General features: G+C 40.4%; 1 protein-coding gene and 1 pseudogene across 6 annotated transcripts in view; both read right to left on the reverse strand.

Annotated features, from left to right (window-relative positions):
* BLVRA (biliverdin reductase A) overlaps window positions 1-25,159 on the reverse strand; it is a 49,943-nt gene that overhangs the window by 21,120 nt on the left and 3,664 nt on the right. For 2 of the 6 annotated variants that reach the window (XM_019451061.2, XM_053898562.1), the window contains exons 2-4: window positions 22,564-22,596; window positions 3,426-3,547; window positions 1,342-1,461 (exon numbers count right to left, since the gene is read on the reverse strand). In XM_019451061.2, coding sequence (XP_019306606.1) covers window positions 1,342-1,461; window positions 3,426-3,547; window positions 22,564-22,575 — 254 coding nt within the window. In that variant the 5' untranslated portion in view covers window positions 22,576-22,596. Of the gene's footprint in view, window positions 1-1,341; window positions 1,462-3,425; window positions 3,548-3,990; window positions 4,085-22,563; window positions 22,597-23,532; window positions 23,670-24,660; window positions 24,799-25,159 lie in introns of those variants that run through there. The other 4 variants (XM_053898561.1, XM_053898559.1, XM_019451054.2 and 1 more) reach the window with 4 other exon arrangements.
* LOC109267995 (homocysteine-responsive endoplasmic reticulum-resident ubiquitin-like domain member 2 protein) lies at window positions 9,866-10,824 on the reverse strand (annotated as a pseudogene).

The raw sequence follows: 25,159 nt of genomic DNA on the forward strand, positions 1-25,159 counted from the left end.
CAGTTTGAGAAGATTTCAGTAACTACATCTGAATTGGGTCTTGAAATAGGAGGCATTTTCCAGGTGCAACATGCAAGATGAGGGAATTTCACTTTGGGCAGCATATGCAGAGGCGTGGATATTTATGGGAAATTTGTCCATCTGGATAATAGTATGAATTTCGGCATGGCAGGGAAGCGGACTCAGGGACGAGAGGGAAACAAAATCATGAAAGTAGCTGAGAGTCTGACTGTGAAGAACCCAGAATGCTACACTCAGAAGTTTGGATTTTATTTTCTAGATACTCTTAAGGTACAAACATTTATAAGATGAAAATTACACAATTACCTTTTTAAGGAAATACATTCTGGTGCCAAAGTGGGTTAAAGGGAACCAAGGAAAGGTGTTTCTTTCCACACTAGAGTTGGAGTGACAATGAGGGAGCAGCTTACTCCTGGGGAATAGCACGGTGGCAGCTTCAATTTAATGTAAGGACCTAAGAGGGCAGTGAGATTCAGGGAGGCGACTGGTACTGCCTTGTTAGCCGCCAGATCCTGTGTGGGGCTCCTCCTTCCAGGGTCAGTACCACCCAATGCTTGAAGGGCTCTAAGCTTTGCATTTGAAGCTGGGGCAGAGGAACATGTCACCTCCCTTGCTCTATGATATCGATGCCACCACTACTTCTTTCCTCACCTCTTGGCAAAAATACTTCATATTAAAGGAACTCCTGGAGATATTTAACAATATTAAAAGCACAAGAAAGGATTACAACAATCTGCCAAGGCACAGAATAGATGCTGGCTCCACATCCTACCATGAGAAGAAACCAACACTATTCAGACTACTGTCAGTTTTTTACAAAGAAAACTCTTTAATTCTTTGTTTCTATTGTTTTAAATTACAGTGTACTAAATAAATTTTAGTTTTACATAATTTTCATTTTCTTATATTTTTATAACCAATAGTAAGAGTTTTTAGGATTTTGACAATTTTTAAAGGTAATGGCCCCACTGTAATTTTTCCCTTTTAAAAAAAATTTTTTTTTTTTTTTTTAACATTTATTCATCTTCAAGAGACAGAGACAGAGTGCAAGTGGGGAAGGGGCAGAGAGAGAGGGAAACACAGAATCCGAAGCAGGCTCCAGGCTCTGAGCTGTCAGCGCAGAGCCTGACACGGGGCTCGAGCCCACCAACCATGAGATCATGACCTGAGCTGAAGTTGGACGCTTACCCAACTGAGCCACACAGGTGCCCCTTTTCCCTTTGATTATTAAAACTTCTTTGCAAGATTTCAGCTTTCCCAGTCATTTTTATACTCCTGCACTACTGTGGAAGGCAAAGAATACCTACATTGAAAACCCACCTGATATAGTCCTCATGGCTGGAGCTCTCACTGCAGATATAAGCAACCTCTACCTCTGGGCTGGAAAGAGCATTTTCCAAAGAAATCTGCTGGACTTCATCAATGTTCCCGAGCTCTCGTCTAGTTAAGAATAACAGAAATGCAACTCAAAAGTACACAGAATATCAAATAAATAAATGACCACATATATATATATATATATATATATATATATATATGTTATATTTATATTTATATTTATATTTGTATTTATTTGAATTTATCCTTCTCTTCTCCTCCCAACAATGTCCTGATAATTAGCTTTTGGATATAAAGAAATTAATTTCCTCTGTCCCATTTCCAGGACAGTTTCCAACATGGAGTGAGAAAAACAGCCTCAGGGTTTAAGTCAAGAGATCTGGCACTGAGTGCCAACACTACTGCTAACAGCCTACATGACATGGCGGTCTTTGAATTATTCCATCTCTAAAATAAAAACAACTGATCTCCTTTTATCTCATGAGAAGTGGTCTCTATGATCACAGCCAGCTCCAAGCATTTGGCCAAACACTGACTATACCAGACTTCATTCACAGTCTAAAAGAGGAAGGAAGGCACACATGCATAAATGTAGCACCATCACAACATTAATACGAGAAATGTTGTGTTGGGGGTATAGGTGGGTAATTCAAGGAAGGCAGGGAATATCCACTTTAAGGTTTCAGAGTAGGCTTCCAGGGGAGATGCTACAACACAGCGGGTAGGTCATGAAGAATGGGGAACAGTGTGAGAATGGCAGGACTGTAAAGCAGGCCATCTTCCCTCCTGACTTGGGTAGCTTAGGAGTTTCGACTGTATCAGTCACAGCAGCCAGCTAGCAGGGGACTGGGGCTTATGGGACAAAGAGAGGCCCTGCTTCAGCCTTGAGCCCAAGTGTTGTGTTCAACCTGGCTTCAGGCAGGGGTGCAATGGGAGTTACAGTGCTAATAATAATTTTGATATCCCATTTGTGTGCAACTCCCTTAGAATCTTACTGAGAGGAGAAGAGTGCCCAAGGGCAGACTCCTAGCACTTCTGGGTCTCTCTACTGTCCCCAAACCCACTTTATATCCTTAAGGGAAAAGCCAGGTTTGAGACAGGTCAACTGGAGGAAAGTAGGTCCCATGAATTAAGATATGGAAAAAACATCTGCAGGGACCATCACAGGAGTTAAAACATGCTTTGTGCCACTATTTATTTGATTTCTCTAAAGCGCTAGAAAGCAGAGACGTGTCTAAGTTGCATGCCACCCCCTCTCCTTAGCCAAGAAAGTGCCTACATCTTGTTCACTCATAAATTAACACTCCTAAATGATGTTATATGGTGTTAGTTCAGTGAATGGTGTGTATGAGGAAGTGGTAAGTGGTGAAGGAAGGTGCTGAGCACCTTCTCTATGGGTCAGGGAAGAAGAAACATGGTAGGAAGTCTGGTTTTGATTGAGTTATAGGAGATAAACGAAACCTTAAAGAAAAGTAAGGCTCAAAATTATCAAAAGGAAAATAACACATGTTGCTTAGATGAAGGGCTTTGGAATCAAATAGACATGCATGCAAATCCAGGTCTTAGACTTTCCAGCTGTGTGTCCATAGTCAAATTATTTAACCCCTCTGTGGCTCAGTTTCTGTATCTGTAAAGTAGGGTTGATAATGGTATTTATGTCAAATAGCTGAAAAGGCTTATAAAACCCAGGGCCACTACATAGATGGCCATCATAACTGACATAATGATTAACTGGTACACACCTAATGCCTTCTTTTAGCCAATCCACATGTGTTCACTGTGACCCTTCTGTAACTATTAGGCACTGCTCTCATCTTCTCTGCCTTTGTCTTCACAGTCCCATCAAGGCTGACTCGCCTTACACCCCAGCCGCAGGCCCAGAACTCCAGACCCCAAAGCCATCCAAACTTGAGATCCTGTGGGGCTGACCCTGAGCACAGTTCTCTGGAATGACCCCAGAGCTGGCTTTCTCTCTCCTGGGTCTGGAGAGTCTCTATGTCCCAAGCCCTAATCCATTCTCACTGGTCTTCCCATGAATTACAAGGCACAAGACAAATGCCAGCCACCTGGATACGAAGCCAATCAGGTTCAGGAACGCCGAGGAAGCATGTGGATTCCGCAAGTCCCTGATCCGCACTGAGCCAGCTCTGCCAACGCCAACCACCACCACTCCAAACTTTCTCTCAGGCTGAAAAACACGGGACCACGGTAGGATTGAAAAACAGTCCATGCATCTAGCAGAGAACAGCAAAACAAAGACCTGTGACCAGGACCAGTCAGAGTCCAGACAAGGAAGGAAAGGAGCCAACCCAGAACCAAAAGTTGCAGCATACAAGGGGCAAATAGGACACTCCCTGAAATGAGAGCTCGGAGAGAAGTCAGCTCCACCCAAGATATATTTCTACAGGAGCTCAAGTGTATCATCCATGGAGAAGGCTCCTCACATCTGGTTCTCCACTTTGCCACCCTTCCAAAGATAAGAGATTTTCCTCGTTAAGCTGTACCTCTGTACTCCCTGAATCCTTCCTCCAGTGGACATACAAATCTGATACAGGTGGGACTCATTCCGAGGCCACAGGTACTTAGTGAGATGCTGGCACACAGAACACAGGGAAAACCATGAGCAGTCACCTTGTTCAGATTCCACATTGGCTGTCTGCATTCCAACCAACTTCACTCCCACGGTACTGTGGTAGCTTACCTATTACTCAGGTATACTGCTGGGTGCTGTATGCAAATAGTATCAGAATGAAAAAATCAAGTCAGTTCTTTAAAGGTATAGAGCCACTAAATATAATCCAAACTGATAAAAAATTATCTACACATCCCTTACACCCAGTTCTTCTTGGATGTCTCTCAGCATACAAATGGGAACATCACCTAGGACTCACCTGTCACCTGAGATATCTGGTATCACCATTTCCCACTAATTCTGCCCCTTCCTGTGTAAACTGTTCTAGTGTTGACCCAGGATTTCTTTGTCTCCACCTGATGCCACACTAAATCACCAACTGCTCTCACTCCTAATCTCACCCTTTCCATGTCTCGACAGGCCTGCCAGAGCAGTTGCTTAAGATAAAAACTAAGTCCCTCCCCTGATTAAAGCCTCCATTTTCCTGTTATTGACTGACTGTGTCCTCCTAAAATTCATATGTTGAAATCCTAACCCCCAATATAACAGTATTAGGAAGTAGGGACTTTGGGAGGTAATTAGGATTAGAGGAGTGCATAAGGTAGGAGCCCTCATGAATGGGATTAGTGCCCTTATGAGTCACAAAAGACCTTGCTTCCTCGTCCTGCTCTCTGCCCAGGTGTCAGCAATCTGCAATCCAGAAGAGCTCCCTTACCAGAACCCCACCACACAGCCTGATCTTGGACTTCTAGCCCCCAAACTGTAAGAAATAGACTTCTGTTGTTTATAAGCCATCTGGTCTGTGGTACTTTCTTTGCTTTATCATAGCAGCCTAAACTGAGACACCAGGTAAAGAGAGAAAAATACCAAAGCCCAAGTTCTTTAAAAAAGAAAAGAATTGGGGCGCCTGGGTGGCGCAGTCGGTTAAGCGTCCGACTTCAGCCAGGTCACAATCTCGCGGTCCGTGAGTTCGAGCCCCGCGTCAGGCTCTGGGCTGATGGCTCGGAGCCTGGAGCCTGTTTCCGATTCTGTGTCTCCCTCTCTCTCTGACCCTCCCCCGTTCATGCTCTGTCTCTCTCTGTCCCAAAAATAAAAAAAAAAAAAAAACGTTGAAAAAAAGAAAAGAATCCTCAATCATTATGCTGTACATCTGATACTAATGTATTATTATGTGTCAATTATATCTCAACAAAAAAAAATACTTTAACATAAAAAAAAAAAACAAACCCTCTGCCCCTTGGTGTTCATGGAACAAAAACATGGGAAGTTTTTCATTCTCTACTCCAACCCCTCACCCAAGGTATATTTCCCTCACTCTCCATCTCAGTAATGCCACCACCATCTACTAGGTTGCTCAGGTCCTTAAACTTGGGAGTTATCCTGGCCTTTTTTCTCTGCCCCACATTCCATACCCAATTCACCCATAAGTGGCCAAGATCCGTCCATAAGCCTTCTATCTACTTCTGTCCATCTTCATTGCTACCCCCTAATCCAAGCTACCATCTCCTCTTTTGGACTGTTCCCACAGCTTTTATAACTGCTTTACTTCTTGCCCTGTTCTATTCTTTTTAATTTTTTTTTTTAACGTTTATTTATTGTTGAGACAGAGAGAGACAGAGCATGAACGGGGGAGGGGCAGAGACAGAGAGGGAGAGAGAATCCCAGGTAGTTTCCATGCTGACAGTGTGGGGCCTAATGCAGGGCTCAATCTCACAAAAATCTCAAATCTCAAGTCTCTAGAGCCGAAATCAAGAGTTGGATGCTTAACCAACTGAGCCACCCAGGCACCACTGTTTGCTACCTTTAAGTCTTTGCAAATCCTTTGTCCCTTGAGCTCCTCCCTACTCCCCACCAGGACACCTTCAAAACTTTCAAGACCCAAGGATCTTACGAAGCCCTTTTTGATGCTATCAGTTAGATTTTTTGTATCTAATAAAATTCACCCATTTTAGTGTACATTTCCATGAGTTTTGACCAACATACATATTACTACCACAAGTAAAGATATAGAATAATTCTATCAGCCTCCTCCATAATTACCTACGTCCTTTGTAAAAGTCAAATCCAACTCCCACTCCAGGCAACCATTGATTGGCTTACTGTGTCAACAGTTTTGCCTTTTCCAGAAAGTCATATAAATGAAGTCATACAGTATATAGTCTTTTGAGTCTGGCTTCAACTTAGAACAATGCATTTTTCATCTATGTTGTTACATGTTGCAGTAATTTCTTTCTTTTTATTACTAAGTAGTAGTAGTCCATTGTATACATATCCTGGTTTGTTTATCCATTTAGCAAAGGAAGAACATTTCTGATGCTCCAAGCTCGAATGAATTCATAATTCATTCTTTTATGAATAAAACCGCTATAGTCAATCATGGACTAGTTTTTGTATAAACACAGTTCTTATTTAACTTGGGTAAATACCTAGGTATAAGAGTGCTGGGTCATATGTTAAGTCATATGTTTGTGAATTATGTTAAGTCATACATATGTTATGTCTGCTGGGTCACATGTTAAGTATGGGTTTAATTTTATGAGAAATTGTGAAACTATTTACTGAAGTGAACCTTGGCAAAGCTATATGTGCTGTTCTGCATTCTCACCACCAATGTCTGAGTTCTACATTCTTACCAACACCTGGTACCATCAGGTTTTTCTCCTTTTCTTCATTTTAGCCAGTATAATTGGTATGTTGTGGTATCTCTGATTTCTACATATATTTCCATAATGACTAGTGATGTTGAGCATTGTTTTGTGTGCTTATTTGCCATCTGCCTATAGATGTCTGTATCTTCTTTGTTAAAGCATCTGTTAAAATCTTTTGCCACCTTCTGCTGGATTGTTATTATTGAGTTTTTAGAGTTCTTTATATGTTTTTAATATATTCATTTTGTTCATTTATCAAATTTGTAATTTGCAAACAGCTTCCAGTCTGTAGCTTGTCTTTTCATTTTCTTAAGAATGGCTCTTGAGAGGCTAAAGTTAAAGTTCTTAATTTTGATGAAGTCCAACTTATCACAAAAATTTTAATATATCATTCTTCTGGCTAACCCAAGGGTACAAAGGTTTTCTCCTATGCTTTCTTTTAGCAGTTTTATAGTTAAGATTTACAGTTTTAGTTATGTTATAGTTTATATTCTGATTTGAATTTTTATATATGGTGTTAAGGTAGATACAAGGGCTCTTGATAGGTAGAGATGCAGCCTCTAGAATGTGTATTCCACAGGCTCTATACCAACTGTCTACAATGAGGCAGAAGTATGCCAGGCTTGTATGTAAATATACCCAGACTTCACACCCAGCTCATGTGCCATCTCCTCTGGAGGCCAGCAAGGTTCTTTTTTTTTTTTTTTTCCTCTTTGCATATGATATCCAATTGTTCCAACAAAAATTTATTGAGAAAAACTATTCTTTTTCCATTTAAATGCCTTTGCATTTTTGGGGGTGGATATTGTCTCAATTATTGTAGTTTTATAGTAAGTTTTAACCTTACTACAAAGTTAACTATAAACTTACTATAAACCTAACTATCAATTACTGTCAACCTTCCAACTTTTTTTTCTTTTCAAAAATTCTAGTTTTCCTGGCTTTACATATAAATTTTAGGATGAGCTTGTCAATTTCTACCAAAAAGAAAAAAAACTGCCAGGATTTTGAATGGGATTACATTGAATATAGTTTGGGGGGGGAAAAACAAATATCCTGGAATAATGAATCTTCAAATCCATGAACATGGTATATATCCCCATTTATTTAGGTCTTCTTTGACTTCGTTCATTCTATCATTTTCAGTGTATGAATCTTGCCATGTTTTGTTAAATTTATACCTAAGTATTTATGATTTTTAGTGCTAGTAAATACTATGTTTTTTTAGTTTCCACTTCTCATTGTTTATTGCAAAGATATAATTGATTTTTATATGCCAATTTGGATCTTGTAATCCTGCTGAACTCATTACTTCTAGCAGCTTTTTTTGTAGATTCTGTCAGATTTTCTAGATAGACCATAAAGTCAGACATAAATAGAGATGGTTTCATTTTTTCCTTCCCAATCTGCAGTGCTTTATTTACTTTTCTTGCCTTATTGCACTGGGTGGGTCTTCCACTATGATTTTGACTAGGATTAGTGACAGTAGACATTCTTGCCTACTTTCTAATCTAAGGGGAAAAACTTTGGGTCTTTTACCATGAAAACTTAAGTTAGCTGTAGATTTTTTTGTAGATACCCTTTATCATGATGTGAATATTTCCTTCTATTCATATTTTTGCTGTTTTTTAAAAATATAAATGGTTTTTATGGTTTTTAAAACTAAAAACAGTTTAATCAAATTCCTTTTCTGATCTATTGAGATGATCATATAATTTTTTTTCTTCTTAAAGTCTATGGATCTGATGATGCCTTTCATTCCTAGGATAAACATCACTTGGCCATCACATATTATCCTTTTTATTTATTGATGATTCTATTCACTAAAATCTTATTAAGAGTGTTTGCATTTATGCTCATGAGAGTTACTGGTCCGTAATTTTCTTGTAATGTAAAATGATTTCTAGGATAATTGATTTTATAAAAGTATTCTCTTTTATATTGCCTTTATAAAATATTTTATACCACTGTTGATGCCACTGAAGAGCAATCTTTTCTTTAAGGTACTAACTCCAATAGATGATACATGCTCTTAAAATAGGTGTCCCTTACCTAATAAAATTAAGATCACTGCTAAGTTTCTTGGTTTATGGCTAGACAAGAAGCTAGTAGCACTTTTAAACTCAGTAACATTCTTCATTAAAAACTGTGAGATCATCCACTTAAAACTTTCAGAATAATTCATAGAAAGTATATTAAATTACACACTGAATGGTACACACGCTGAACTACTAACCATAGATATTTATACACAAAGCAGCTCTTTTAAGAAATAAGACTCGGGGAGCCTGGGTGGCTCAGTCAGTTAAGCGTCCGACTTCGGCTCAGGTCATGATCTCGCGGTCCGTGAGTTCGAGCCCCGCGTAGGGCTCTGTGCTGACCGCTGAGAGCCTGGAGCCTGTTTCAGATTCTGTGTCTCCCTCTCTCTCTGACCCTCCCCCGTTCATGCTCTGTCTCTCTCAAAAATAAATAAACGTTAAAAAAAAAAAAAAAAAGAAATAAGACTCATAGGGGCACCTGGGTCGTTCAGTTGGTTAAGCATCCAGCTCTTGGTTTCGGTTCATGTCATGATCTCATGCTTCAGGAGTTCAAGCCTCCATTGGGCTCTGTACTGACACTGCAGAGCCTGCTTGGGATTCTCTCTCACTCTCTTTCTCTCTCTCTCTCTGTCCCTCCCCTCCTCGTGCTGTCTCTGTCTCAATAGTAAATAAGTAAACTTAAAACAAAAAATAAGATTCATAAATATGTCTGTCTTGGTATAATATATATAATTGAGATGAATAAAGTTTGGAAGATCAATGTTGTTACACTATGTTCTGTTAGTATCTTTAAAAATCACACAATTAGCAATCCATTTGTGTTTATGGTATTCATATATATAAGCTTACATTTAACAAAAAAAAACCTCTGTACGTAATAAAAAGGTTATATATTTAATTATATATAACATGTATGTGTGTGTTTACACACACACACACACACACACACACACACACACACACACACACACACACTATACTATTATTTAAAACACTTTCCTAAAGTCAAACCCTCCTCTTCAGCTGCAATAACTTTTCATGCTTAACTGCTGACATCTGGAAGCCCCTCTGGTATTAGGTACAGAACGCAGTGATAAAAGACCAAGCAAAAGCCATTAACCGAGGTCTTTTTTTTTTTTTTTTTAACATTTATTTATTATTGAGAGACAGAGAGACACAGAGCGTGAGCAAGGGAGGGGAAGAGAGGGGGAGACACAGAATCCAAAGTAGGCTCCAGGCTCTGAGCTGCCAGCACAGAGCCTGACGTGGGGCTCAAACTCAAACTGCGAGAGCATGACCTGAGCCCATGTCGGTCAGTTAACCAACTGAGCCACCCAGGCGGCCCTCGAGGTCTTTAAATTGATGGTCATCTTCATCTGCACCTTCACAACCCTCACCATTAAGCCCATCGTCCATACAATGATCTACTTTTTCATGTTTGTTTCCCATCACTGTTAACTGTGACAATGTTACAGGGAGCCTGTTGCTGACCTCTTTCTTGCCTAACAGGAAATCATCCAACTTGCTGTACATAAACTAGTAACATGACTTCCGTTGCCATGATAAACTGAAAAAAGGAAGAAAAGAAATATACTGTGCTGAAGGGAACTGCACCTTATGAAAACATGTACCTCCAATCTAGCCAGTGTCAGCTGACATTTTCATTTAGCACTGACCCTCCCTGTGCATTCATTTGAACATCCTTCTTTGGATCCATTTTCTTTGACCACTAGATTTGGAGCTGGTGAGATTACTCCCCAGGAACATGTGCCAAATGTAGAGGCTGTGAAGCAGTAGGCTGAGCTGGGTTGGCATTTGATGTGGCCTGAGCTGAAACTACTGTTCGATATTGCACATAATACTAATGAGCATACGTATTTGTCATCGTAACACTTGCAGGGGGGCTAAAAGCAGGATACACTGGGAATCTAGGTGGAATAGTTTGCCCGAGAAACTAGCTATCTCCATTTCTTTACATTACATGTGGGAACTGGTAACTCTGTATAGGGTCCATTTGTGCTTGTAGAAGCGTGCACTGTCTCAATCCTTCTGAAGTACTGGAAGCTCTAAACAAGGTTTCTTTCTTTCTTTCTTTCCTTTTTTTTTTAACACACTCCCTCAAAAAACACATAGTGTATTATTCCATTTATACAAAAGTCTGGGCAGTGCAAAGTAATCTATACTGACAGAAGGCAGATTAGAGATCACTTGCCTAGTTGACAGATGGTGAGGAGGGATGAAGAGAGAAATTACAAAGGAAAATGAAGAAGCTTCTGCAGGTGATGCATAACCTCATTACCTAGATTGCTAGGATGTATTCACAGATGTATACATACATCAAAACTTATCAAACTGCACGGTGAATATGTGCAGTGTATTATATATCGAGTATACCTCAATAAAGGTGTTTTTTAAAAGGATTATCTAATATCTTAAGACATGCTTCTCAAAGTTTCCCACCAAAGTTTTATTCTATACAATAAAAGGAATAAAAGCTTAGGGGTCTGGGAATATAACCCACAGCCACAAAAACTAAGCTTCTTTAAGTCTCAAGCTATATCTTAAAAATCTGTATGTATATTGGGGCTCAGTCAGTTAAGCATCTGACTCTTGATTTTAGCTCAGGTCATGTTTTCATGGTTCATGAGTTCGAGCACTGCATCAGGCTCTGAGCTGACAATGCAGAGCCTGCTTGGAATTCTCTCTCCCCCTCTCCCTCTGGTCCTCCCTCTCAAAATAAATAAACTTTAAAAAATATTGTATACATGTTACTTCATAGTCCATAAATTATGTGTTTCATTAGTGTAAACATAATGTTTAATATTAATTACAAGTTAAATTCTATAACATTTCCCTCCACAAATTTTCAGGTTACATAGATACCACAAGAAGATGTACTCTGTTTTCTTTGTGGCAATTGCTTACAACTAACAGAAGTATACAAAATTTTTTGCACAATTGAAAAGTCTGAATGCTTTTATTGTTTTTCTGTACTGTTTATCTTCTCTTACTCGTCTTTTTTTTCACTTATAATTATTGCAAAACTGGGGCAATAAAACGTTTGCCAGTATTAGATACCACTTTCCTCTTTTAAGGAAGTAACACTTAAGAATTGAAAATATTTGTCATTTAATCAATTTGAAAGGAAAAAATACATTAGACTTTTCATTTATCCAGGAAGGGGGCATTTTTGTTTCTGAACAACTGAATATTCTAGATATTCCAGAAAACCTTGTTTTGTTTTTTTTTTTTGTTTTTGGGTTTTTTTTTTGGTTTACTTTCCACTGGATTAGACAATGCCTTAGGATAATTACGAACTTCAGGTTTTATTATATAGTCCCATGGCTTTTGAGAAAGGTGGAGAAAAATCTGCATTGCAATGGCCCTGAACAAATCTTCCAGGCCTATAGACTCATCTGTCTGCTATGGTCTCTTGAGTATTTATTGAACATGCAACACATGATTCTGATTACTTGAGTTTGCCTTTTCGTGATGAACTATTTGTAATTTTATGATGCTTTATAGGTAGGTGGTTTTATTTTTATTTTGAGAGAGATGGGGAGAGAGAGAGCACCGGCAGAGGAGGGGCAGAGAGATAGTAAGAGAGAGAGAATCTGAAGCAAGCCAGCACAGATTTCACAAACCATGAAATCATGACCTGAGCCGAAATAAAGAGTAAGATGCTCAACTGAGCCACCTAGGCAACCCTAGGTAAGTGGTTTCAAATAAATACATATGTCACTTACTCTAGAATAAAGAAATAATTGAAAATTACTTTTTGGAATGGTACAGAGTTGAACTCATCTAAGCAAGTTCGACCATGGTCAGGTTGACCATAGCTTGCCTACACTGTCTTAATCCATCTGAGAAAAAATAGGCAGCTCTAAACATAGGTTTCTAACTGGATGATGGAGAGGTTGATCTTGAGTTGTTTGAACTGGAATTGTTGCTGATGCCAACACTTCATGATTTTCTCTATTGGTACTGTGTTTTGGAAACTGACAGGAGTTCACTAAGTACACAAATGATAAACTATATGACACTCATTTTGTTTTCAGATGTCTTTCAGCTGCAAATGACCAGAAAGGAGTCTGCCCAAACACACCGATCTCTGACCCTTTGTCAAATATATTATCTCACAATTACCATGGGTTAGGTCCTCTGCTCAGAGTCTCAAGGCTGCAGTTAGGAGTTGACCACGTTATGTTCTCATCCATAACAGCTCAGGGTTCTCTTCCAAGCTCCTATGATTGCCAAGAGAATTCAGTTCCTTACAGTTGTAGGACAGAGTCCCTTAAGTCCTAGAAGCCACCGTCAGTTCCCTGACAAATGTCCCTCTCCATAGGCGTGCCCATCATAGCAACCTGTGTCTTCAATCCAGCAGAATTTCTCTCAGTAGAAACATTTTTTAGTTAAAAACGATTCAACTTATTTAATAGGTATAGTTGGAATATACATACATTAAAGTTGCCCATTGTTTTTCTTTTAGATTAAGACACTTGATAAACTCAGTTTATTATGAATCTTCATTTTGGAAAACATGCTCAATTATTAATTATTATTATTATTATTATTATTATTATTAAGACTTTTTCCAAGAGTGTCTGGGTGGCTCAGTTGGTTAAGCATCTGACTTTTGATCTCAGCTCAGGTCATCATCTCATGGTTTGTGAGATCGAGCCCCATGTCAGGCTCTGTACTAACAGTGCAGAGCCTGCTTGAGATTCTCTCTCCCCCTCTCTCACTGCCCTTCCCTATCAGCTCTCTCTCAAAATGAACTTAAAAAAAAAAAAAAACTTTTTCCAGAAGACAGTAGAGTAGTAGACACTGGGCATGTCTTGTCCCTCAAACACAGCTACAACAACATCGAAACATCTGGAACACCTAGGAAACGGATCTAAGGATTAACAGAACATTCTGCATAATTTGAGGGAAAGAATGTGGCAGGTATGTGGTGTGGAGAGGTGAACTGGGGGAGAGAAGAGCCATGCTGTCGTGGAGGGGCAGGAGCTGTTTTCATGGAGCTATTTCACGGAGAAGAGAAAGAGAGAGGGGGAGATAAGGCACTGCATTGGGATCATGCAAGAAAAGTACTCCCCCTGCAAGTAGGTAGAGAGAAAGAAAGACAGAAAGAATGAAAACACGAGCAGGGGACTACACAAGAAAACTGTTTCCCAAAACCATTGATGGGGAAAAAAGAGAGGGTTTCAATACTGCCAATTATTTGCAAACAGTGGAGCTCAGGCTGAAATTTTGGAACTCATGCTCCAATAAGGAAGCAGGGCAGAGCCTCGGGAGCAGGCAGCACAGTCTGAGGATCCCCTAGGTTTCATAGGGAGAAGTGGCTCCACTGCTAGGAGTGCATTCAGTAGAGGTGATACAGCCTCTCCATGAGCAAAAGACCCAGTGGGTGTCATAGAACTGCCTGTTCACTGGTATAGGAACAAAGACACAGGCTGAAGGCAGCAAACCCTGGTACAGGCTGTGTGTTGTGATTTTACCATAAACTCTGAGCTGTTGCCACTGCACGGTCACATTAACATTTTCTGGAACAAGCAAGTGTTGGCCAGAGCATGGCAAGAACCTCCCCCAGAGGATCAACGTGGACATGAGCCACAGGTGTCTCCGCAGTGTGGGGTTTTTGAAACACAGTGGCAACTGAGATAAAACTCTGGAGGGAGGCACCACCTGGCAGGTGGACAGCTTGGAAACAGACAGGGTGAATCTCACTTCTGATATTTGTTAACTTCTGGCTTTTCTTTTTCCAAAGCCAAGTTAAAGGTTTATAAATTCTAATGACCTCAAAAAGTTTTTGCTTTCCCTGATTTTCCCAATTGTTTTTGTTTGTTTGTTTCCTATTACATAGATTTCTGTTGTTATTTTTATTACTTCAAATTTTCTGCTTATTTTGAATTTAACATGCTCTCTTCTTTTTAGTTTGAGGATAAGAGTTTAGGTCCCTGATTTGAAACCCTTTTTTTCTTTTTTTTTCCCCCCCAAAAATAAGCATTTAGTCCTATAAATTTCTCTGGGATGACAATGTTTTAGCTGCATCCCACAAATTGTAAAACGCCACACTTTCATTTTTATTCAGTTTATTGTCTAATCTCCTTTTTGATTAATTCTTTGCCCATGGATTATTTGGAAATGTGTTATTTGGATTACAAATGTTTACAGATTTTCCAGATATTTTTCTATTATTGATCTCTCATTCGGTTGCATTGCAGTCACAAAACATCCTTTAAGTGAGAAAGAAAGAAAGAAAGAAAGAAAGAAAGAAAGAAAGAAAGAAAGAAAGAAAGAAAGGAAGAAAAAAGAAAAAAATTATTTAAATGATCTGAATCATCAAAAAAATTTTGAAACACGCTTTATGATCCAGAATACGGCCTATCCTGGTAAATGTTTTAGGCACATTTGAAAAGAATGTATATTCTACAGTTGTTGGGTGGACCTTTCCATAATACCTTCTGTTATTAGATATATAAATGTTTAGGTTGGTTATGTCTTTTTGATTAATGGACTCCTTCATCATTCTGAAGTGACCATTTTTTTCCAGTTAATACTTCTGCCCTTAAATTTATTTTGTCTGATACTAACAATCCACTTCTGGTTTCCACGGATTAGTGTTAGCATAGTACTTTTTTCCCCCAATCTTTTATCTTTAACCTTTGTGTGTTTTTATATCTAAAGTGAGTTTCTTTAAGCAGCATATAGTCAGGTCTTGTTCAATCTAACAGTTTCTGCCTTTCAGTGAAGTGTTTAGACAATTTACATTATAATCATTGAGATGGTTAGGTTTAAACCAACACTTTATTGTTTGTCTTCTATTTGTCCAATCTATTCTGTCCCTCTTTTTCTGCCTTCTTTTAGATTAATACAGTATTTCTTATGATTCCATTTTACCTCATTTATTGGCTATAGCTGCAACTTCTCTTTAGTGGTTATTTAAAGGCTTTTATATTATACATATTTTACTTACCACAGCTACCTGAAAACAATATACCATTTCACATATAAGACTCTTACAATATTATACTTCCATCTCCTCTCTCCCAAACTTTATACTACCATTTTTACACAATGTACTTCTAATTTTTTCTTATTTCTTAATGTTTTTATTTATTTTTGAGAGAAAGAGACACAGAGCGAGTGCCTCAATGTACTTCTACTTTTGATTAAACTCCACAAGGTATCAGTTAGGAACAGATCTTAAAAAAAATAAATCATTCTAAGTGTTCTTAGCATAAAGTTGTAATATAAGAAATTAGAGGGTGGGAACTAGCAGAAGGCAGAGGAAAGGGCAATAGAAAGGAGCAGAAAGAGAAGATGCACACAGGTTGAGGAGGTTGAAGGTAACAGAAAGGAGCCAGTAAGGGTGGGCAATGGATTTCTAGCAACCAGGATATCTAAAATTCCATTTTCGGTTGTTTGCTTTACTTTATCTTGAACCTTTGGGTAAATGCCACTACAGTAGAGGAAAAGGAGCAGATTCAAGACAGCAGAAAAAGGACACACATACAGGACAGCAAAGTGACTCAAAAATTCAGAGCCAAATCACAGTCATGGAATGAACTTGCTCCCTCTTTTGGAGTCAGAGAAGCTGGGGTCTGGAGCTCCAGATCTGATCACAGCATTTGAAGGAAGTCAGGATTAAGAAAACACGCTCTGCTAACTTAGAAAAAACTTGTTTTGAGATGAAAAAGGTAAGAGAAAATGTAAAATAATTTTACAGGAACCTTGAGAGGTGAGACATGGGGACACGTGCTGAACTACCACTCTGGGAGGGGGGGAAGGAGATTCCAAATAATCAGGGACAACAATCTAATGTTTTTCATCCACTGTTCACAAGGATCAAAAAGTTTGACAGCACATTGGTGGGTGTGGAAAAAGAGGTATAGTCATACACTGCAAGTGGGAGAGAAAAATGGGCAAATTTGTGGAGAGCAATTTGGAAATACTTATGCAAATTCTCTGTGCTCCAATAAATCCATTTCTAAAAATGCATCCTATAGAGATACACAATGAGATGATTTAAGTTTATTGCAGCCTTATTTGTAACAGCAAAAGATCGAAAATAACATGTGGACTGTATTATATGTTATATTATATATTATAATAGCAGGCTGGTTATGTACATTTGGTATGCTCTTAAAATGGAATATTACAGGGGCATCTGGGTGACTCAGTTGGTTAAGCAGCCAACTTTGGCTCAGGTCATGACTTCGCAGTCCATGAGTTCGAGCCCCACATCGGGCCTTTGCTGACAGCTCAGAGCCTGAAACCTGCTTCGGATTCTGTGTCTTCCTGTCTCTCTGCCCCTCTCCCACTCATGCTCTGTCTCTCTTGCTCTCAAAAATAAATAAACATTAAAAAAAACTTAATGAAATATTACACTGCTATAGAAAAGAACAAGGAAGTTCTTTTTGTATTTAAAGGGACTGATCTCCAAGATAGATTGCTAGGTGAGAATAGCAAAAAACAGATCAGTGTTAAGTTGTGTGCTATAGTTTGTACAAAAAAGAAGGAGCCATACGGAGAGAAAAAAAATATTTGTTGTATATGTTTAGAATCTCTCTGAAAGAAAGATTCCAGGAACACAAAGTTACGTGGGAGCATGAGAAACAGAATAGCTGGGAGGGAAGAGAATTTTTTTCTAAAGCCTTTAAAATTTTGAATCAACTGAATATATTAGTTACCTAAAATAAAAACACTTAAAATACATACAAATATCTAAGGGATGCTCCAAGTAGATAAGAACTTGACAGCTTATGGACTCTTTGGCTTACTCCCATCTCCCTTCCTGGAGTTCCCTCTATAAGGCCCAGAATCTTCTGCTGTCCCATGTTGGGGACTTTCTGCCCCTGACGGTGTCCTGTCCAATGTCCCCAATCATCTGACTCCTCACAACTGCTGTTTCCACCCATACTTTCTGGCCCAGTCGTAATCTGGTTTTCAATGCTCCTCTGCTTCATCACAGATCTGAGACCTTCTCGTTGCTAAATTCAAGGGCTTTTTCTCTACTGAATTCCCCTAGACCTCAGACCTATTTAAAATTCAAATGGACCTTCCCTCCTTTCTTGGTTTTTCTCACCTCATACTGAGGTTTTCTTTTCATACTTCACTTTCCTTCTTCACCCTGCCCCCTGGAAGTGCATAATTCCCAGCACTCAATACTTGTCCCTCTGTTTTCCTCTCTTCCCCATATTCCCAGAGGTTGGGGGAGGGGGGAGTCCCTTCACCATGACCACTTTTATGCTGAAGACTCCAACATCCTGAGCTGTGAGCCATTCTTTCCTCCAAGTTCCAATCATAAGAAGAAATGCCAATTGGGCATTTCCAATTTCCACCTGGCCATCTCATTCTGACCTGGATCATCCCGCTCTGTGCTAGATGCCAGCCATCCACGCTACCTTACTGGCTATGCTCTGAAATTCTGGGCAAATGCCAATGGCTCTACAAATCCTATCAGGCACCCAGCTTGAAATGCTCAAAATCCTGGGAGTCATTCCTGTACTCAGCAAAGTTCCTCTGAGATCCAAGGGCTCGCTGAGGCTGACAATCTTTCTCCGCCCTTCTACTCCAGCCAGACTCTGAATCACAGCAAATTTTCCTCGAAATTTTCTGTCATATGATTTCCTTCCTCCACATTTTCTCTAACCCACCCAAGTTCTGGATTGCATTACAGGATTACTGAACAGTTTCTGAACCATCTGATCATTTGACTAAATGATGACTGACACTTGGTGAGGACAAACTAAGTATGAGGCATCATGCCAGATGCTGTGGGTATACTAAGATGAACAAGATACACAGACAGCCATATTTGAGGTCAGAGAATGGAAAGTAACCAAAAAGTAAAGAGCAATGAGAATCAAGGAGAGGGAGATACCACTTCTAGAGAGAAAGCCCTGAGAAACTTTTCATGCAACAGTAACAACATTTGAACTGGATGGACAGGATTAGCTGAATATACACAAGAAGAAAGACATTCATGGAGTCAGAGACATCGGGGCTTGCATCACCATTCTGCCCCCAATACCCTGTGACTTGAGCAATTTACTTAACCCTCATTTTCCTCATCTACAAAACTGAGACAATAATAGCATCTTGCTCCTAGGTGTCTTGTTAGGATTAAACAGATGCACATCATGGGATACTGTGCAACAGATTAACTGTATGTTTTATCTTGAAAATGTAGTGCTGAGTAGGAAAAAAAGAAAGAGAACTAGATATAAACTGTAACATAATACAATTACTAAAATTAAAAGTATATTACACAGTGGTTGCCAGGGGTTAGGGGTGGGAAGGCTGTGACAAACAAAGGAGCAACAACAGAAAGGAATATTTTGGAGTAAGGGTCTAAATCTTGATTGTGGTAATTCACAGAACTGTACACCAAAAAAAATTAAAAAGCTAATCTCACCAAATGTAAATGTGAAGGGTATTTATACAAAGACAGTGACATATAGTTTCCTAAATACATGAAAACAAGAAGACAATCATTTAATACATTAGAACAGCTGTCTTTGAGGGTGAGAATGGGGATGAAGACCAAAAGGAATGAGAACATACATACAAGAGAGGAGCCTTGCACAGACCGACAAAGACAACATGTCACGAACAGAGGCTGAGAAGTCTGTTCTATGCCTAAGGTCTCCTCCTCTGCCCCTCAAAAGACCTAGAAGAGGGTAAGAAAAGGAGGGGACAGTGGGGCACCTGGGTGGCTCAGTCAGTCAAGTGTCCAACCTCAGCTCAGGTCATGACCTCAGGGTTCGTGAGTTTGAGCCCCGCCTTGAGCTCTCTGCTGTTAACATAGAGCCCACTCCGGATCATCTGTCCCCTTCTCTCTGACCCTCCCCCACCTGTGTGCATGTGCTCACTCTCTTTCAAAAATAAGTAAACATTTAAAAAAATGGAAAGGAGAATAAGTACAGAAGTGAGGAAGCGATAAGGAGGCAGAAAGTCAAGCAAGAAAAGGGCAGATGTGAAAGATATTATGGTCTCACTTCTCAGCAAATTCCATGAGTACAAGTACCACATCTGTATTTTTTACCATTATAGGCATAAAGCCAAATGTAGAGTCTGGTACAATGTACTGTTTCATAAATTTTAGATCAAAATAAAGAAAAGAGCAGGATTTACGGGTTGGAGTGTGGGAAAGGAGTTAGGAGGATGTCAGGCTTCTAGGCCGTGGAAATGGACAGCACTAGTGCCCTTCCGTACAGGGCCCCATTAAGAGAAGCTTACGTGGGTCAGGTGAAAAACAGCAGGTCCAGCTTGGGTGATACTGAGCTGGGAGTGCCTGTGGCACCTCTCAATGAAGATGAGCAATCCAGGCTTCCAGATAGATGGATTTGACGTTGAGGAGTAGGATCTGGTTGAAAAGATCCATCGGGGGCATTCTTAAATCTGATCAATAAAATCTGTGGGACTGGATGAGCAGCCCAGGACAATGGTAGGGTGAGAAGTGTCCTGGGAAATGCAAAGTTTTAAGAAGCAGGCAGAAGAGAAGCCCAAGAAAAAGTATGAGAAGTGAGCAGAGAGATGGGAAGAAATCCTGAGATATCATGGGAACATTGCAAGAACATGGCCGATAGTGTCAAATGCCTCAAGAAGAAAGTTTCCACAAAATTTGGCAATATGAGCTACTGGTGACTTTCAGCTGTAAAGTTGTGGTGGGACAGTGAGAACCATGTCAGACTGCAATGAGACTGACATAAAAGGAAGTGAGGAAGTGGTCACAGACACTGAACCATGAGTGTTTAAGGCAGAAGAGAAGTGAAGATAGTTAAAGGGAATCCAAGGTCTAGGAACGTTTTCAAAGGTTGACAGGAAAAAGCCACTGTTGCTGGGCCAGGCATTTTAGGCTTAATATTAATGCAAAGTTCCTACTTTTTCTTCAGGACTCCTAAAACCATAAGAATTTAAGTGAGTCACAGGGGGTTTCACAATAAGGGGTCAGAGGCACCAGAAAGTGGTTAAGAGAAGTCAGCCCTGAAGTGAGGAAGGCCAGGGGATCAGGCAGTAGGGAGACTTAGTTTTGACTTTTATCATTTTGTAGCTTTTGAGTTTTGTACTAGGTGTTTGTATTGACGTTACTACAAAAATAATTTTTAAAAATTATTATTTACGATGAATTTCTGTATAATGGTAAGAAAGAAGCCCGACTGCAGCAGGTTGAGAATGACTTGGGAGAGAGGAATAAAATGGGGAAATTACCCATGGACATCTCTTTCAAGCCTCCCTTTGAAAGAGATTGAGAACAGTAAGATTACAGTAGTTTGACAAGATGTCATGTGTTATTTTATTCTGAAGAAAGTAAAAACTAAGGCATTTTGAAATATTAAAGAGAACGAATTAGTAGAAATGAGATTAATAATGCAGGTGGTAAGGGAGATAACTAGGGAAACCATAAGAGGTCTGAAGAGGCAGCAGAATTTGCAATTCAGAGTATGGACAGGAGTCTCATGGGACACTAGAAATGTCTCGGACTGGATGCTATAGGTTTCCTTTTTTCTTTCTATATCCAGCCAAAGTATGGGGTGGGGAACTGCTTGAGGGCAGGCCTGACTAGTCTAAGCCAATTGGCAAAATCTTGGTTCCTCTAACCCAATAATTACTCAAGGAGTGGGCATGTGACATAATTCTTAATAAAACCTAAGGAGGCATTTGGTAGGACTTCAAAAAAAAAAAAAAAAAAGAAGAAGTTCCTACTTTTCTGGGAGAGCCACAGGAAGTTATCTCTTTCTCCTGCTCAAAGTGAATGAGGAAGCATGTAGCCCCAACGGGTAACTGGCAGCCATCCCATAACCATAAGGGGAACCATCTCTAGGATAAAGCTAACACTTGGATAAAAAGCAGAGCGGTGAAATGATCCTGGATCCTCAAGATTGCCGAGTCACCAGATCAACCAGCCCTGAAGCCTGCCCTCCATTTGGACTTCCAAGATAAAAAAACACGTGAAGTTGGGTTTCCCTATGCTCACAGCCTGGAACTCTCTCACTGACAGACATCCCTTCCACTGTGAGAAGAGCAGTAAGACAAATGGGAAGGTAGGAATTGAGAGAGATGATGTCTGATGGTTCTAATTTTTCTCTGTAAGGTAAAAGGTGGTCCAGATGCTAACAGTAAGGAGAGAGCAGGGAGGGGTGAGAAGACTGGACCTGGCCATCCAGGGCAATGGGAAAGGGGGCCTCCTGCAGCTACATGGGGGCCAGGCTGGCAGTGCTGAGTACCCACTTGAGGGTTTAGAGATAGCTGCAAGCTGTAAACAGCATGAAGCTATACCACTCACCTCAGACCACTGTCCTGGGTTTGGATTGGTGGATCAACAGGACAAGAGGAAAAGAAAAGTTAGGGACATCAGACCAAGAGTGGTTGAAGAGATGGAGCCCACAATTCAGTGGCTTGGAAAGGAGTAAAGACAGGAAGAAGCTGGTTAGTCAGGAAAAAGAACAAAACAGCCAAGTGACTAGACATCTCACCAGATCAAAGAACAGGGACAGTGGAATGGAGAACCCCCAGGAGACAATGCAGAGAGTAAGTGTCCCCAGAATAACACAAAGCAGGGCTCTAGGCCCAGCACCCCAATGCCACCCCGCTGTCCACTCCACGCCTAGCTCTTGACTGTTGTTTCAGGATTAACTGCAATAGATAAATTCTAATCTAACTGAGGCTGGACAGACACAGATAAGAACTCAGAGGAGCCTAATTCCTCCTATATCACCCAGAACCATGTGCACGTGGGCAGGTTGGAGGAGAAATGTTTTCAAGTTTGTGCAGATGTTTCTGAAAGCTCTCTAGGGAGACAAGACACTCTGTGAAAGAGAAATGAGGAATACTGCAAGAAAAGCATTCCTTAAACTGGTCCTTTTAAAGAACTTACCTCTGCATTCATCTTGGTCCCTTCCTTCAGTGGCTGTGAAGACAAAAGCAGAGGTCAGGACTCACATGACACCTGCCCCACACTCCAGGCAGACACTCCCCGCTGCCACCCCACTCTCTCCCACACTACTTACTGTCCACTGGCCCTATCTTCCCCAAATGCCTCCACCACCTTGAGCCCTCCAGTAAGGGGACCCAGGCCAGTGTCTGATTCTGAGGCTGCTGGTGGTGGATTCCCCTGGGATGTCATGCCCGTGATGTTTCTCTGAAGAAGGACACTTCCAACCCCCAGGCACACCTCCTATACTAGATGAGGGACGATAAACACAATGCCATGTGTACTTAAAAGAATAATGCTTGTCCCAAGGCTAGTGCTTGGAGAGGATAGCTTCCGGTCTGCCTTTCTTTTATGGAGACAAGCAGGGCAGCAGGAAATACACACTTCTTTTTTTTTTTCCTCCCAGCTGACTTTCTAAAGGATTAAATTTATTACGAACAGTTTGATAGGCTAATCTGAACCTGCAGCATTAAGGAGGAGGAAGGAAGGAACAAACAAGTCATCAGGAGTCGGAAGAAATGGGGAAAGAAAAAGGGAAGGGAAGGAGAAACAGGAGAGAGAAGGAAAAGAAATAAAAAACTAGTACAGAATAATAGTGGCTCCAAACTTTAATGTACTCCAAGGACTGCTTGTTGAAAATGCGTATTTCTGGGTTCTACCCCCAGTGTCTGACTCAGGAAGTCTACAGGGGAAGGGACACTAAAAATCGGGTATTTTCAACAGTCATCCAAGAGATCATGCCACACTTGGAGAAACACTAGAACAGAGAGGCCTATAAAACTTAACTTTTTCATTTGTTTTTCAGAGCTGTTAGAATTGCCACTTTATTTCAACTAAGACTTGGGCAGGCAATGGCAGGGTGACTGGGTAACCAGAAATGACAAAGAGCTAAAGCCTCTCTAGCCCCTCTACCTGCGTGGGATGTCCAGGAAGCCAATGCAGATGACTGCTCAGAGCTGGAGGAGAAGGAGGGCTCTCCAAGTCCTCTGGGAAGAAAAGGCCATGGTAGCCTCAATCCTTGGACCCATCCCTGAATTTGATCTTGTCCTCTTTCAAGATATAGAAAGAGTTGAGCACACTGATGATAACCATGAATAAGAACAATGAAATAATAACATCAATTATTTGAAAAAACAAAAACAGGGGTGCCTGGGTGGCTCAGTTGGTTAAGTGTCTGACTTCTGCTCAGGTCATGATCTCTCCGTTGAAGTTCAAGCCCCGCGTCGGGCTCTGTGCTGACAGCTTGGAGCCTGGAGCCTGCTTCAATTCTATGTCTCCCTCTCTCTCTGCCCTCCCCCCACTAGCTCGTGCACGTTCTCTCTCAAAAATAAACATTAAAAAAATTTAAAAAACAAAAACAAAAAAACTTGACTCCTGACAATCCTATGAACACCTGGGAGGTCACCTAGGCTGTGTGTTGAAAATAACCCATTTTCAGTAATTCCCCTCCCTTCTCTCTTCTCATTCCTCCTGTTTTGAGATCGGGTCTCATGACCCAACCTAGCCAGCACACATGCAATCTTTCCTTTAATAATCTGGAGGTTTCATGCTTCCTGAAAAAATATGAAAAAGGGAACTGCTAGAAGACAAACCCTAAAAAGCAGGAAGTGACAAAGTGGGTAAGCTTTCTTCTCAGATCCCAGGGAGTCAGTATAGGTGTAATATCTTGTGCATAAAATATCTCAGAGGTATGACTAACACACTGATAGCAAAGTCAGGGAAAAAAGCCAAAACTAAGGCAAGGATGTGTGTTAAGCAACAGTCTTGACCACAGGGACTCCCCAGAGAACACACTTGGTTGCCCTCCCCTGCATAGATGCCCTATCCTAAACTCTATTGTGCTTTACTTATGTTCTAAACAACTTTAGTTTAAGCCTGCTTAGAGCTTACATGTCAGTGGAAAAGTCAGATAACAAAATGCAAACATATGAGGATAATAACAGTTGTGAGCTTACTTGTGTCAACTACTTTATATTAACACTAACCCATAAAACCCTTGACAAAAAGGCCAACACTAACTCCATTTTACAGATGAGATACCCGAAGTGCAGGGTGGGTAAAAGCATTTGGTCTTTCACAGTCAAGGCACTGTAGCACTGCACTGTAATTTTCAGACTTTCTGGTTCTAGAGCCAAATTCCAGAGTGCTCCGGAGAACTTTACAGATCCTGTCAGACAGCTATTATGACAAACAGGAGAATGAGTGTTTGCCCTGCTTCAGTCATGGGCTAGCCAAGCAGCCAGGTCCAAACAGATTCATCGTAGGCTGTGTGGCTGGACTTCATCTCTAAGGTCTGTTCCAGCTCTAAAATGTTCTGATTTCCACAAAAGGAAATTCAGATAACTCTTAAAATAGGTGGAACAATGCTCAACCTCAGTCAGTCATGATCACAGAATGCAAATTATTATTTCACAATTATTTCTGATGCTCTATCAGACTGTCAGAGATCAAAATGTTTGCCACAGTGCAGTGGTCAAAGTGTGGGGAATAGACTCTCTGACAATATCAGGGGGACTACAGATGGGTATCATCTCTATAG

The sequence above is a fragment of the Panthera pardus genome, unplaced genomic scaffold (assembly GCF_024362965.1).
Source record: "Panthera pardus isolate Hobbes unplaced genomic scaffold, ASM2436296v1 HiC_scaffold_8, whole genome shotgun sequence".
Lineage (NCBI taxonomy): Eukaryota > Metazoa > Chordata > Mammalia > Carnivora > Felidae > Panthera > Panthera pardus.